Source organism: Dermacentor albipictus, chromosome 10, assembly GCF_038994185.2.
Source record: "Dermacentor albipictus isolate Rhodes 1998 colony chromosome 10, USDA_Dalb.pri_finalv2, whole genome shotgun sequence".
Lineage (NCBI taxonomy): Eukaryota > Metazoa > Arthropoda > Arachnida > Ixodida > Ixodidae > Dermacentor > Dermacentor albipictus.
In genome coordinates this window covers 5,742,543-5,754,851 of record NC_091830.1, presented here as the reverse complement: position 1 = coordinate 5,754,851, position 12,309 = coordinate 5,742,543, and the positions used below count along the sequence as shown (strand labels likewise).

General features: G+C 42.5%; 1 protein-coding gene across 1 annotated transcript in view; it reads right to left on the bottom strand.

The window, feature by feature from the left end:
• Positions 1 to 1,734: 1,734 nt before the first annotated feature.
• The window catches only part of LOC135920276 (putative N-acetylated-alpha-linked acidic dipeptidase), a 47,041-nt gene continuing 36,466 nt past the window's right edge, over positions 1,735 to 12,309 (bottom strand). Inside the window, exon 13 of the mRNA XM_065454446.2 lies at positions 1,735 to 12,183. Within this exon, the coding sequence (XP_065310518.1) occupies positions 11,976 to 12,183 (208 nt within the window). The 3' untranslated portion in view covers positions 1,735 to 11,975. The remainder of the gene's footprint in view (positions 12,184 to 12,309) is intronic.

The following is a 12,309-nucleotide window of genomic DNA, read 5'->3' as shown; positions in this document are numbered from 1 at the left end:
GCGTCCTTTGGCAGAATGTGGCCGCGTGTTATCTTGCTGCAGAATGCCACCTTTTCGCAATTTTCCAGAACGTTTGGGTCTGATTGCAGGCTTCAATTTAGTTCACAACACATCACAATAGTTCCCACTGTTCACAGTTTCGCTTCTTAGGGTGAAATGAATGGCTACCACACCTTCCATGTCCCAGAGTAGTGTTAGCATAATCTTACCAGCTGATGGTTGACGTTTATAAATTTCTTAACTGATGGTGACGATAAGTGTGTCCAAACCATGCTTACAGCGTTACTTTCCGGTTCATGATGATGTACCCAAGTTTCATCTACATTAACGCTTTGCTGTAAAAATCCATCTCCCTCCCGACGATGATGGGCCGAATGTTTATGAGAGATGTCCAACCTTTGTGCCTTATGCTGCACTGACAATTTTTTGGGGACACACTTTGCACACACTTTCCAAAAATTTAGCCTGTCGTGTAAGATGAAGTAAGCTGAACCATGATTGATATGTAAAGTATCGGTGATTTCGTCCACTGCGATTCGTCTGTTTTCCATCGCCATACCCTCAACGAATTTCAAATTATCCTCAGTCGTTGAAGTCGATGGCCTGCCTGATCTTTCCTCGTCACATAAAGTTCTTCCCTGCTTGAAACTCTATCCATTTGTAGACCTTGCTTTGCGATAAACAATGATCACCATACTGCGCTTGCACTCGACGAATAATTTCTGCAGGTTTAACATCTTCAGCAAACAAAAAGCGAATCACTTCCCTGATTTCCTCTTGAGTGCAGATCAACAATGGAGCTGCCATGTTTAAGGGTCAGCTACACTCTTAACGACTAATGCGGGAACAAGAATGACACGTTCCCTAGAAGTGTTGTACGCGACACTAAGAAGTGTTGCAGATGACACTAATTCAGCGCTGGATACTACCAGTGTTACTAAACTCTAGCACGAGAAATTGCAAAAGTCCCTTTACTTTTTGACTTCCCCTCACACATACTAATAGCACGAGCACACTTCCTAGCCTGTGAACTTCAACATTTGCAAACTGTTTTAAATTCCAATTCACAATTTTTTAAGTTTGTCGTGAACACACAGGCTTTAAGGTTGCCACCTGGTCCTGAGAGTGATTGTTGCCAGTTCAACTCACACATTGGCACACCATTTGCCGGTTCGCTTTAGATTAGCACATAACTTGAATCACAAACACTCTGTCAGGCGTATCTTGGAAAGTTATAAGGTATGCACATGTAGTCATCCCCATTTCCTGTCTAGAGGAATGAATCTGCACGCTGCAATGAAAAAAAAAAAGCCATCTGCACATTGTTGGCCTCTGAGGGACAATGGTTATGAACAGTGGAAGCCACAAGAATGCACATGTCATACAACATACAGACTGGTACCTAGCATATGCTGTGATTACTCCTTGCTCTGCAGCATTGTTCAAGTGTGGCTGTCTGTACCAGCTCAGACCAAGAATTAGCATGTTCAATACAATGGGACAGTAGCAAATTAGTGACCTTAGAGAAATTGCTGAAATGTCTACTGACAACTTAAAGATGCATTTTACATTTTGCTCAAGCAACAGAAAAGTGAACTAAAAAAGCGCCACAGCAAGAAGATAAAAGAGAAAAGCAGAGTGCCAATGGCTCCACTAAAAATCCCAGCTAGCAACACTTTTATCAAACACAGTCGCTAAAACAGAAGAAAAAAAAACATAAGAAATAGACAGAGATGGTGCTTTGGCTAACAGCCATTTAATGAGTAAAAAAACTACATACTTCACATTTCCAGCACTCATATAAACACATGCCCAGAGGCGGACAGTATTTGCACAGTCACAAACTGCAGGCTGGTTGCGAAAGGCACAGCTGCTCTTCTTCCACTTGGAGCCAGGCTCCTAAAAACACAACCTCAGAAACTCTGATCCCTTTGAGGAATAATCAGCTTTTTGCACCGGCTGTTGGAATCACAAATAAGGACACGCACCCAAGCTGTGCATGGTGCAGTTGCTTCAGCTCCATCCACTTCAGTCCATCAAAAAATTCCTGCTAGTAATTTTATTTGATGCCGAGTTTATCTGAAAAAATTAAAGGAACCCTAAAGAACATACGTCAGTTTAGAAAAGATAGGGCTCAGCCTTCAGAATACATATTCGCATTGTTCTAGTAGTAAAAGACTGACTATTAGCTAAGAAAGACAATACTGCTTTTATTAAATTTTGGAATGACACTGCGATAGTGATGACGACAGTGCGATATCAAATGTTTCATGGTACTTTGAGTGTATTGAATTCTTTTCCAAAAGGCAAACAACAATAGCTGCCAGGTTCAGATTGAGAGTCCTAGCTTTCTTCCAAGTACAATGCAGTCCTTTCTCTACCTTGCCCCACCCAGATACTACCGAAGTCTGCTAGATCACAGGTAATCAGTACAGGAATTTCAGTGTGGCGTTGCAACTTGCCTTTCATTTACACATTATTGCAGCTCTTATAATGTCTCCACTCGCATTGAAACTAATTTGTCTGTATTTCAAGCAATGCAGTCTATGAATCCAGGTGAAATTAACAAGCCACTTATGGGTCCCTTTAACTCAAATTTAAAATGAATCAAGTTTTGCACTACCTCGTTGAACTCATAAAAAAGTTTATTTTATTTCTGAATAGCAAGTCCAAGTTTGATTTATCCATCAGACATTCATGGAAGTGAATCAGCTGAACCACGTACAGCAAAAATGAATAGCCCTACGCTATCAGTAGAGAATATGCTAAAATATGACGTACAATGAGAAAAACGCAAGCTGATATAAAAATGAAGGCGATAACAGACAAAAAATAGGAATAAGAGAATAAATATGACAACACAATATTAGTTGGCCCAGCTGCCTAAGAAATCTGCCAAGACCATGGCATAGGACACAGAAAAAACATATTACACCATCAGTAGGCTTCTGCGATGCTAAGAGGTCTGCAGAAGGCCATTGAGAATTCAGGATGCAGAGCAAAGATGCAGTGCTGGCTGTTGAGATGAGATGCCCTCAAAACCACTGCCCTGTGCCATTGCATCACGTTGTTACAACACAAGCTGTTCCTACTACAAATGCTAAAGCAATAGTTTACATATGCAAATGTGAACATGCAAATAAGAGCACTAAGTGTAAGTGAACCTGTCATACTGCAACCTTGTTGACGCTCAAACTTGATACATAGGTGAAATTTTATGGTGTATGCAGTTTACTGGCATGTTTGGGTACAGTACATACTTGTTTTGTTCAATATGAATAAGCAGCACGCAGTGACTGCAGTGATGCCAGACAAAAGATGTAGGTTTGAGAACAATAATAGCAATGCCATGCCTCACTGTGGCAGTGAAAAAAATAGCGTGTACACCACATTTAGTCCCAATGATGACAGCTGGTGCAACTGTTCCGCTAAAATAAAATTTTTACATTTCCTGTCTGGCATCACTTCATGCGCATACTTCTGATTTGTACTGAATGAAACAGGCCAGCACTGTGTCCAAAATTAGTACTGACCACTTTTGTGTCACACAGTTATCTTGAATTCTGACCAAAGATGGTCAAGTCCTTCACGAAAAACAATGAAGACAATATTTTATGCATTATGTAAATCACCCTACCATTTATTGCAAAAGTTAAGTTTAACAGCACTATACATCAGAATGAAAAAAAAAAAAAGCGATGAGCTGAACTCATCCTTGGCTGTTTTTAACAGAAACGTGTGGATGGATTCAGCTTGTCAATGGCACGGAAGGAGTTAAACTGCATGCATCAAGAAATGTCACCTTTGTACCAAATTTGCATGCAAACAAACCAATGGCTTAGCCAGAAAAGCCTTATATACCTGGCACTCTGGTTTATGCAACGTTTGGTACATAAAGCAGACGGCACAATTCTGAAGGATGCATGTGCAAACAGTAATCACATCATAACCGTGCAGTGCATCATGTCAGGAGACCCTAAGGTTTGCAAGGCTGCACTGTTCCCACCCACTGGTCACTTCTGGTCATTTGTTCACGCCTAATGTGGGCTTATCACAGCAATGAATCTGGCTAATGCTAACACGCATTAGAGCTCTGGCAAATACTGCCAATATGTGAACTGTGGTCGCAGCAGTTGTGGTTATGGTTCATCAACACACCACTATATACTGCGAAGTAACAGTAGCTGTCAGTTCATTTTTATTATGAAGAAAAATGTTGGCTGCACTGTAGTTCTGAGACACCATATGGAAGAGGAAGCTTTGTTTTGTTATCAAGCCACAGAAAAATATACATGGCTCTCGTGACCAAAAAGGCTAAAAAATGGAATGTTCCGCCCTCGGATTGTGCCTACGACAAAGCTTCTCATTGAAGGAATACATGATAGACCAGCTTACACAATACTCTCCCATCAATAAAGCCCCCACCATGATAAGAGACCTATCGCACCAGGCACATTGAATACAATGCAAACATACAAAATAAAAAGTTATAAAATCATCCAAACATCGCCACACATGCCACAGAGGTGTCAACAAGCAAGCTCATGTTGAATATATATACTAGTACAGCTCTTCCTCCCTCATTTATGCTTTGCAATTCTTTCTGTTCATGAACTTCGGCATATAAAAAGTCATATTGAATTATGCCATATATTGAATGATCTCATAAAATTGTGATGCTGAAATGTGTCAAAGGCGGGAAAAAAAATGTTACTTGAGCCCAAAGGTTAGGCATTTGTGAAGTGTGAAATTAGCTTTACGCATCCTGAACTTATGCCAAGGCCACATGGTTGCCAAAGTAGCAAGCTCCATACTAATTTTGTTCACTAGGCAACCTGACATGCAGCAAACTTTTTCTTTATGCAGGCATTCCTGCCTTGTGGCCCCATCGATGTATGGCCACAGAAGCCAGGAATTTAACCCACAACCTTCATTTCAGCAGCTAAGTGCTGTGGCTGCTGAGTTGCTGCAGAAGCTCTGATAGCTGTGCTTACCTTTTCATGCTTGACAGCAAGAAAAAGGTTAGCAAGAGCCATGCGAGTATGAAAACAAAAGGAAAACTTGTGAGGAACACAAGAAAGACACAAAATGCAAAGCTGCTGACACAGCTGCACCAGCACACTGACACTTAAGGCTGAACCACACGCACTGAATATTAAAGCAACAACAACGTGTTTAGATGTCGCGGAGGGCAATATGTTGCCATCGCATGTCGCATCGCTGGTGTTTGTTTACCTAGATAAACTTGCTTGTCAATTAGAATTTCATGAGGCAGCTTCTGCTGGTTATTGTGGTTGCATAACATGGCAGTGCCCAGGCCTCCAGTTCTGATTCGAATTTGCTCTTGCCACTTACAATTTGTTGTGACAGCAGTAAACAAATGACAAAATCAGACCTTGCTTAGTCCTATCTCATGCTGAAGACTAAGAACTAACAATTTTCTGTTTTTACTGAGACCAGCTCTTTGTTTTGATGCTTATAGACTGAAGATGCCATTGAGCCACAATAGTACTAATTCCTGCCTGCAAGGTGAGGCCATAGCATTTACTAATGCTGGCTATTTAGAAGGCTTTTTCACTGTGCTCAAGCGCAGTTCACTAGATCTAGTATATTATAATTAAAATGTTGATCTCACAAAATGTTTGCAATTTTTTTTATGGATGTTTGATTGTATTTAATTGGACAACAATGTAACTTTGTGTCTACTTCATTTTTTAATGTAGAGTCTACGCAGTCGCCCCACACCATGGCTCAGCAGCCTGTTACATTGCTTGACCCTGTCGCTTGAATATTGTAAGCATCTGGTTGCCTCTTTAAGCCTACACCGTTAAAAACAGGTGCGACAGGAAAGAAGCACACAACAGAGCTGAGTATCCTTCTGCTCCTTGACCTGTGACCAATAGGGCACACTGTATCTAACAGCCACGCACGTCTTGCTGTATGGCGGGTGAACATGCTAAGGTGGCACGAAGTGCTTGACTAACAGGATCCCTGTCGCATGTGAGTATACATGAATGTCACTTGAGCCACAGAAGCTAAACTGGTGTCAAATGGGCAAGAAAAGCTAAAATATTGTGGGGTTTAACATCCAGGAATACTACAGTGGGCTATGAAAAACACTGTTCTGTGTTGTGTGTGAAAGCTGTCCACGTGACAGGGATGCTAGACTACAGTTATGATTTGGAGCAATGAAAGAATGCTCCGGGCAAATAGCAGCAACTTCAGGAGCTCTCCTCAAACTGCCTGTGTGTTCTAGTGCCAGCTTCAGTAACCAATGTTTAAATCCTTCTCATTTACACAAAACAATATTACCTAGGCTTGTACGATATGGGGAAAACTTTGGATATAAGCAACATGAAGTCATTGCCATGCCCTTCAAATATGTACCTTGGTGGGGTTTAAAATTCAAATTATTTTGTTAAAATTATTTTGTCAGCAGTTATGGGCTGCATTTCCCGGCAGCAAATAATAATACGCTATATGCAATTCCTAGATTACAAGTCTACTAAAGGGGCCATGACAGGGTCTTAAAGCTATTCTCAGTTCATTACTATAAGTGGGAGTAGAGGGGCCAATATGGTTATACGTACCCACAAAAAACTTGACTCTCAGCGCACATTACTTGGGAATTTCAATTTGAAATCATTTCCTTTAAGCCTCTGCCAGCGACAGTGACAGCCATTTTGAGATGTGTTGCGTGATGCCGGGATTTGTGGGGCTACCACTGTGTCGACTGCTTCGAAACAGCCAGAAACCACATCGGACATCTTGCTCTGCATGCTCTGGCACCCTATGGTGCAGCAAGGGTATCGCTGTCAAATTGTGCCTGCAATTTTTTACTGAAGTGTAAAAATAGTACAAACAAGGGAACGCCTCCAGAGATTATCTTAGGCTGACCACTGTAACGCACATGCAAAAAGTCAGTGGTGATTTCATGGTAAATGCGAGAGAAATGCATCAGCATTACATCGCACCTCTTTAGCTTCGCAGATCATTTTATCTCACTCAACACACGTCTTGCCACTTCACGGAGACAACTGCACATGGCAGTGCTCCGAAGCAGACTAAGGTGACGGTGTTTCAGTGCTGCCACTCTTTCCCTTTCTTTCTCTTCAGTGCCAATTTGCAGCTGTTCCTCTCTCTCTCTCCTTTCCAACTCCGACTGGCTTCTAGAAAGCCCACGCTCTTCTAAGCTCTCCCATTCGTAAGGTCTTGTAAGCCCTCCCATCTCCTCTCTACCTCTACCCCGTGACCAACTTTACACACATCAGATCAGCTTCATGCCCTCCACGTACATACATTTTTTTCCACTTTGACAACCCTAATGCTAACACATTAAAGACTAAGTAGCACATGGTGACCATGACATATTTTTGGCTCCTACAATTACATCCAGTGCTTGCGGTATACGAAAGCTTGGCCTCTAAGATTCATTTCCATTACTCTGAGGGAGCCTTAGCTGGGGGTGCGAGTCATTTTGTCATCAGTTAGTGTTGCCAGACTTCTATATGGTTCAAATGCGATATTAGAAAATTGAAATACAAATTTTCTACACCATCAAATGTGCTAAAATTTAGCCAGCCTGTAGTGGGATACGTACCATTTACCATGCAATGCATAATTGCGTCTTGCAAATTGGGTGTCATGGCCCTTAAATGCAATTTTGCAGATGGCACCAATGACAGGCAGAACTTTTCATTAGGAGCCATTCCCATGGCAACCAGGTTTAACAGCATTGTGAAATTTGCCATAAGGTGCGCAAGTCTTAAAGACCATCACGCTACGATATTAATTTAGGAAAGGTGAGTGTAAATGGGATCACAAACTCGCACTGGCTCGCACAGGTTGGCAGCAACCACCGTGGCAAGGAAGTGACCTCTGCCTCTCCAGCAAACTGAAAGGACATTGACAGCAGTTTGCACAAGGTAGTTCCACAATTGTTTATGTGTGGCGGCGTGGCCAATATTGAATGTAAGCCAGAAAACAACCTGCAACGCTGGATGCATCAGGTCTTGAAGTAGCTGTATCAGCAGGCTGTCGCAATGCGCAGCTGGACGCCAGTGTTGGTAAAAGCGGCGAAGCATACAGCAATGAGCATCAGATATTACGAAGCAACTGCAGCAGATATTAGTAAAGAGCTTAATTAAAGATAAATTTTATGGGTTTACACGCCAAAACCACAACACGATTACGAGGCATGCAGTAGGGAGGGCCTCCAGGTTAATTTTGGCCACCCTTGCTTCTTCAATATGCTCCTAAATCTATGTTCACGGGTGTTTTTTCATTCTGCCCCTTTCGAAATGCAGCCGCTGCAGCGGAGATCTACCTATGACCTTGAACACCGCAGCACAATGGCATGTGTACTAAGCTACTGTGACAGGTGTGAAGCACTTGCCAAACCTTGGGTAGATTTTAGGCAGTGGCAAAACAGAGCATGGGATTTCTGTAGGGTATGAGATGGGATTTCTCTAAGGTTTGAGAATTAGCTTACAAAGCTTTGCCTTATTTGATGTACGAGTTGCTCATATTCGCACACGTCTATAATATACCTCATTTGTAAGATTCCAACGCGCCCCTGAATCTAATGGGCACTCAATTTTCACGGGTTCAAAATAAGAAAATGAAAGTGCACCTGAATGTAACATGCACTTGAATGTGACATGCACCTGAATGCAATGTGTGTCCGATTTATATTAAAAAAATACAGTATATCCCCACATTCGTGATCAGAAAAAATGACATGCAGAATTTTCACAGAAGGGCAACTTTTTTAATTAAATGAGTTTTCATAATGAAAACGGCATGTCGCCATCGCCATTTGCGCTTCAATGGACACAGATACCAACAAACAAGGCGGTATTCTCAAGCCATCATTTTTGGAAATACTACCATCACTTTCACGAGATGTTATGTGACTCAGCATTGGGCTGGTCAAAATATGTGGCCCACGGTGTCCCTGGCATTCTGCACAGGCACTTGGCCCAGCACCAGGAACGCTGGTAGCAGTATGGGCTGACACACCTAGTGTCGAGTCGCATGAAATCTCACGAAAAAGAAATCTTGGAAAGTGATCATAGTCAAGCACAAAATGAACCCACAGCAACCTTAAAGAAGAATTAGCTTTGCCACCATCTCATGATGGTGATGATGCTGTGTCTGACAGCTCTGATGGTAAGCTGTATTGCCAATGCCACGAACACGGGATTGGGTTCGTATCAGATTGTAATGCAACAGCAATTTTCAAACCATCTTTTTTTTAAAGGGGCATGCCAGATTTGTGTAAATGTAGCATATCTTGTTTTAACAGCAATAGCAACAGGTTGACTGAGTGTCTACCAAGATTCAACTTCTACATACAAAGCAACCTTTGCATACTAAACTGACCTAAGCGCAAGTGTACAAAAATAGCCTAACATACCCACAGTCTTTTAATAAGTCTAGCAGCACAGGATGGAAAAAGAATGAAGCCTAGTGCAATAATGCCAAAACAAGGACAGGACAGATGCACATTCTTGTCCAAATAATGGTTCCATTGAAAATGCTAAAATACACTGGCCCATGCTCACCACCTAATGGCGGTGGCTCAGCGGCTATGGTGTTGCGCTGCTTAAGCATGAGGTCGTGGGATCAAATCCTGGCCGCAGCGGCCGCATATTGACGGGGGTGAAATGCGAAAACACCCGTGTTCCATGTATAGGGGGAACATTAAAGATCCCCTGGCGGTCAAAATTAATGTGAAGTCTCCCACTACGGCATGCCTCATAATCAAATCGTGGTTTTGGCATGTAAAACCCCAGAATTCAATTTTCACAGCCTAAACACACTTTCGCACTAAGTGACACTAACACACTTACATATTAAAGCAATGGGGCGGAGTTGGCTGTTTCAGCAAATTTAAATTTGGCTATATTTTTTTGTCTGAACAAAGCGACTATACGAGCTACCGAAATTTGGAAAGAAAAAGAAGGAAACAAAAAAAAATTGTAGTATGGTGTGACAAACAACTAAAAGGGTCACTCACACACTTTTGTTATTGAATCTGTAGTTGGTGGCATCTGAAGGCACACTTGCAGCATTCACACGTCCAGTAGAGACCTAAAGTAACAGTGAAAGCAACATCTGGACGAAACAAACAACTGGATGGACAGCATGTGGCACAACTGTAAGCATGAATGTGGCATCATGAAGGCACCATTGTAGTCTAACGCACATGCGGTCAGAGGCAAATGCCGAAATGAGGTGGAAGGTGCATGTTGGTGGCATCGTAAGCCCGAGCCACATTGTCAATGAATGGCAGTGCAGGCAAAAGCCTCTAGGAGCCACAAGCCGCATGTCTGCTACTGTAGCATTCTCTCTGCTCTGTTTCATACTTAGCAGGCAATGCTACGGAAGCTATGCATGCTCAAAGATGTCCCCTCCAACTATTTTGCAGAGCAGCAATTTCTTGTCTGGAATGCTTTCTATAGAACAACTACTTCATATATCGTGGATATAACTTGTGGATGCAAGGCTACGTCAAATTACGTACTATTTGCACACCTTTGTGTGCAATGCATTAGATTTTGATAACTACTGCAGGTGGTGCACTGTGTCTGCTTGTCACAGAAATGTGCCACACTGCTTGTTCTGTAAGAAAAAGGATCAGGTATGCAACACCCTCTATATAGCAAGTCATATTTTGTGACATGATATTATGAGACTAGGTTATATCAAATTACATGGAGCAAGCCTACATCTTTCATTCACATGTGACACACTACTTTACTGTCAGAGCATTAACAGAAGTCTAAGAGAGCCTTCATAGCATTGCCTGTGGTGTATGAAAAAGAGAATAGAAATGCTCTTCTGGTCAGCTCAGTGTGTAGTGTTTCACATTCTGTTCCAGGATAGCAACAAGTGCAATGTGCTGTATCATTGTGTGCAATGAGAGAACTTTTCAGTTCAGAGGTCACATCTGTTTCTGCATTTCCCACCCTACCGTATACAATGGGTGATTTTCTTACAGCTTGAGAGCCATGGCTTCTGAGCCTTTTGCAACAAGAGAGATGCTGACAGCTTCTACAAGTAACCTAACTCACACCTTGAAGCTGCGGTTTAAGCTATTTCCTCTACTGAAACTTAACATAAAACAATATGTGAGGGCACCAGCATATGCTGATCACCTAAAATATAGCGTGAATGGACATGACAAAAGATACTGGCATTCAAGTTGATGGAATAAATCAGCAGAAATGTCATGACATCAGTAAGTGCCTGTTGCTACAGTACGGCATTTTGCTGGTAGTTGCACATGTGAAACAGAAGGCATCGCCATGAATGATTTAACCGCGTGGATTCTTCACAGATGGATTGCGACTACCTCAATCACAGCAATGTGCTGGGCTTGCTTCAACAGAGTGCAGAAGCATGTGCATGCCAGCTTAACTTGAAGTCCCTAGACGAGCTTTTTTTAAAGCCTGAAGTTGAAAAGGAAAGCCTTTGCAGCAACACCCATGCTGTCATTGTTCAGCTCCACATTCCTGGCTATGAACTGCCTTATAAAACAATGATATTCCTAGCATGGTTTCACAGGAGGCCTGAAAGAAAAAAAGGTATCCAGGGATTTCAGCCTCGCTCAAAGGTTTTCGGAAACATCTACAGCATCAGGTGAGAGTGTTGCCAGATGTAGAAACATGCATGCTCCTTGCTTTGGCTGCCATCTAAAACACCATGAAATGGACATGCTTCTTGTGATGGCTTAGTTGGTACATACTTGAAGTTATGAATATCTAGAACCAGACAGAGCACATCAATCACAAGGTCAGGGGTACTACCTTCCAATTACAATAACATTTTGTCTAAGCAACTCTGGTAAAATAAGATGGATGAAAGTGCAAGCCTCTGCCCCTTGTCTTTGGCATGTGCTCAGTTAGTTCTTGCATTATTCATAACTTCACTTGGGAAACGGAATGAGTTCACACGTAGCGTTGCTAGGCTTAGGGTGGCACCACAGCAGCCAGTGTGTCGGCAGCCTGCTGGATGACCTGCACCAGCAAGGCGTAGTGCTGCCTCAGCACATCCAAGTGGGGGCCTGGATCGGTGGGAGAGCCCAGCTCATCTACGAGGCGTGTGAACTCGTCCATGATGCCTGGGAACATCTCGTCCATGTATGAGGGCAGCTCAGGTGGGGACAGCACCAAGTGCCTGCAAGGGAAGGCAGGCACTTATGTACACATTGACTGGGAGCACACAGGTTACTTCGGCATGCTGAAATATTTTTAGCAGAATTATTCGATCATACTAGTCCCAAAACTCTGCTGCGAATTTCAG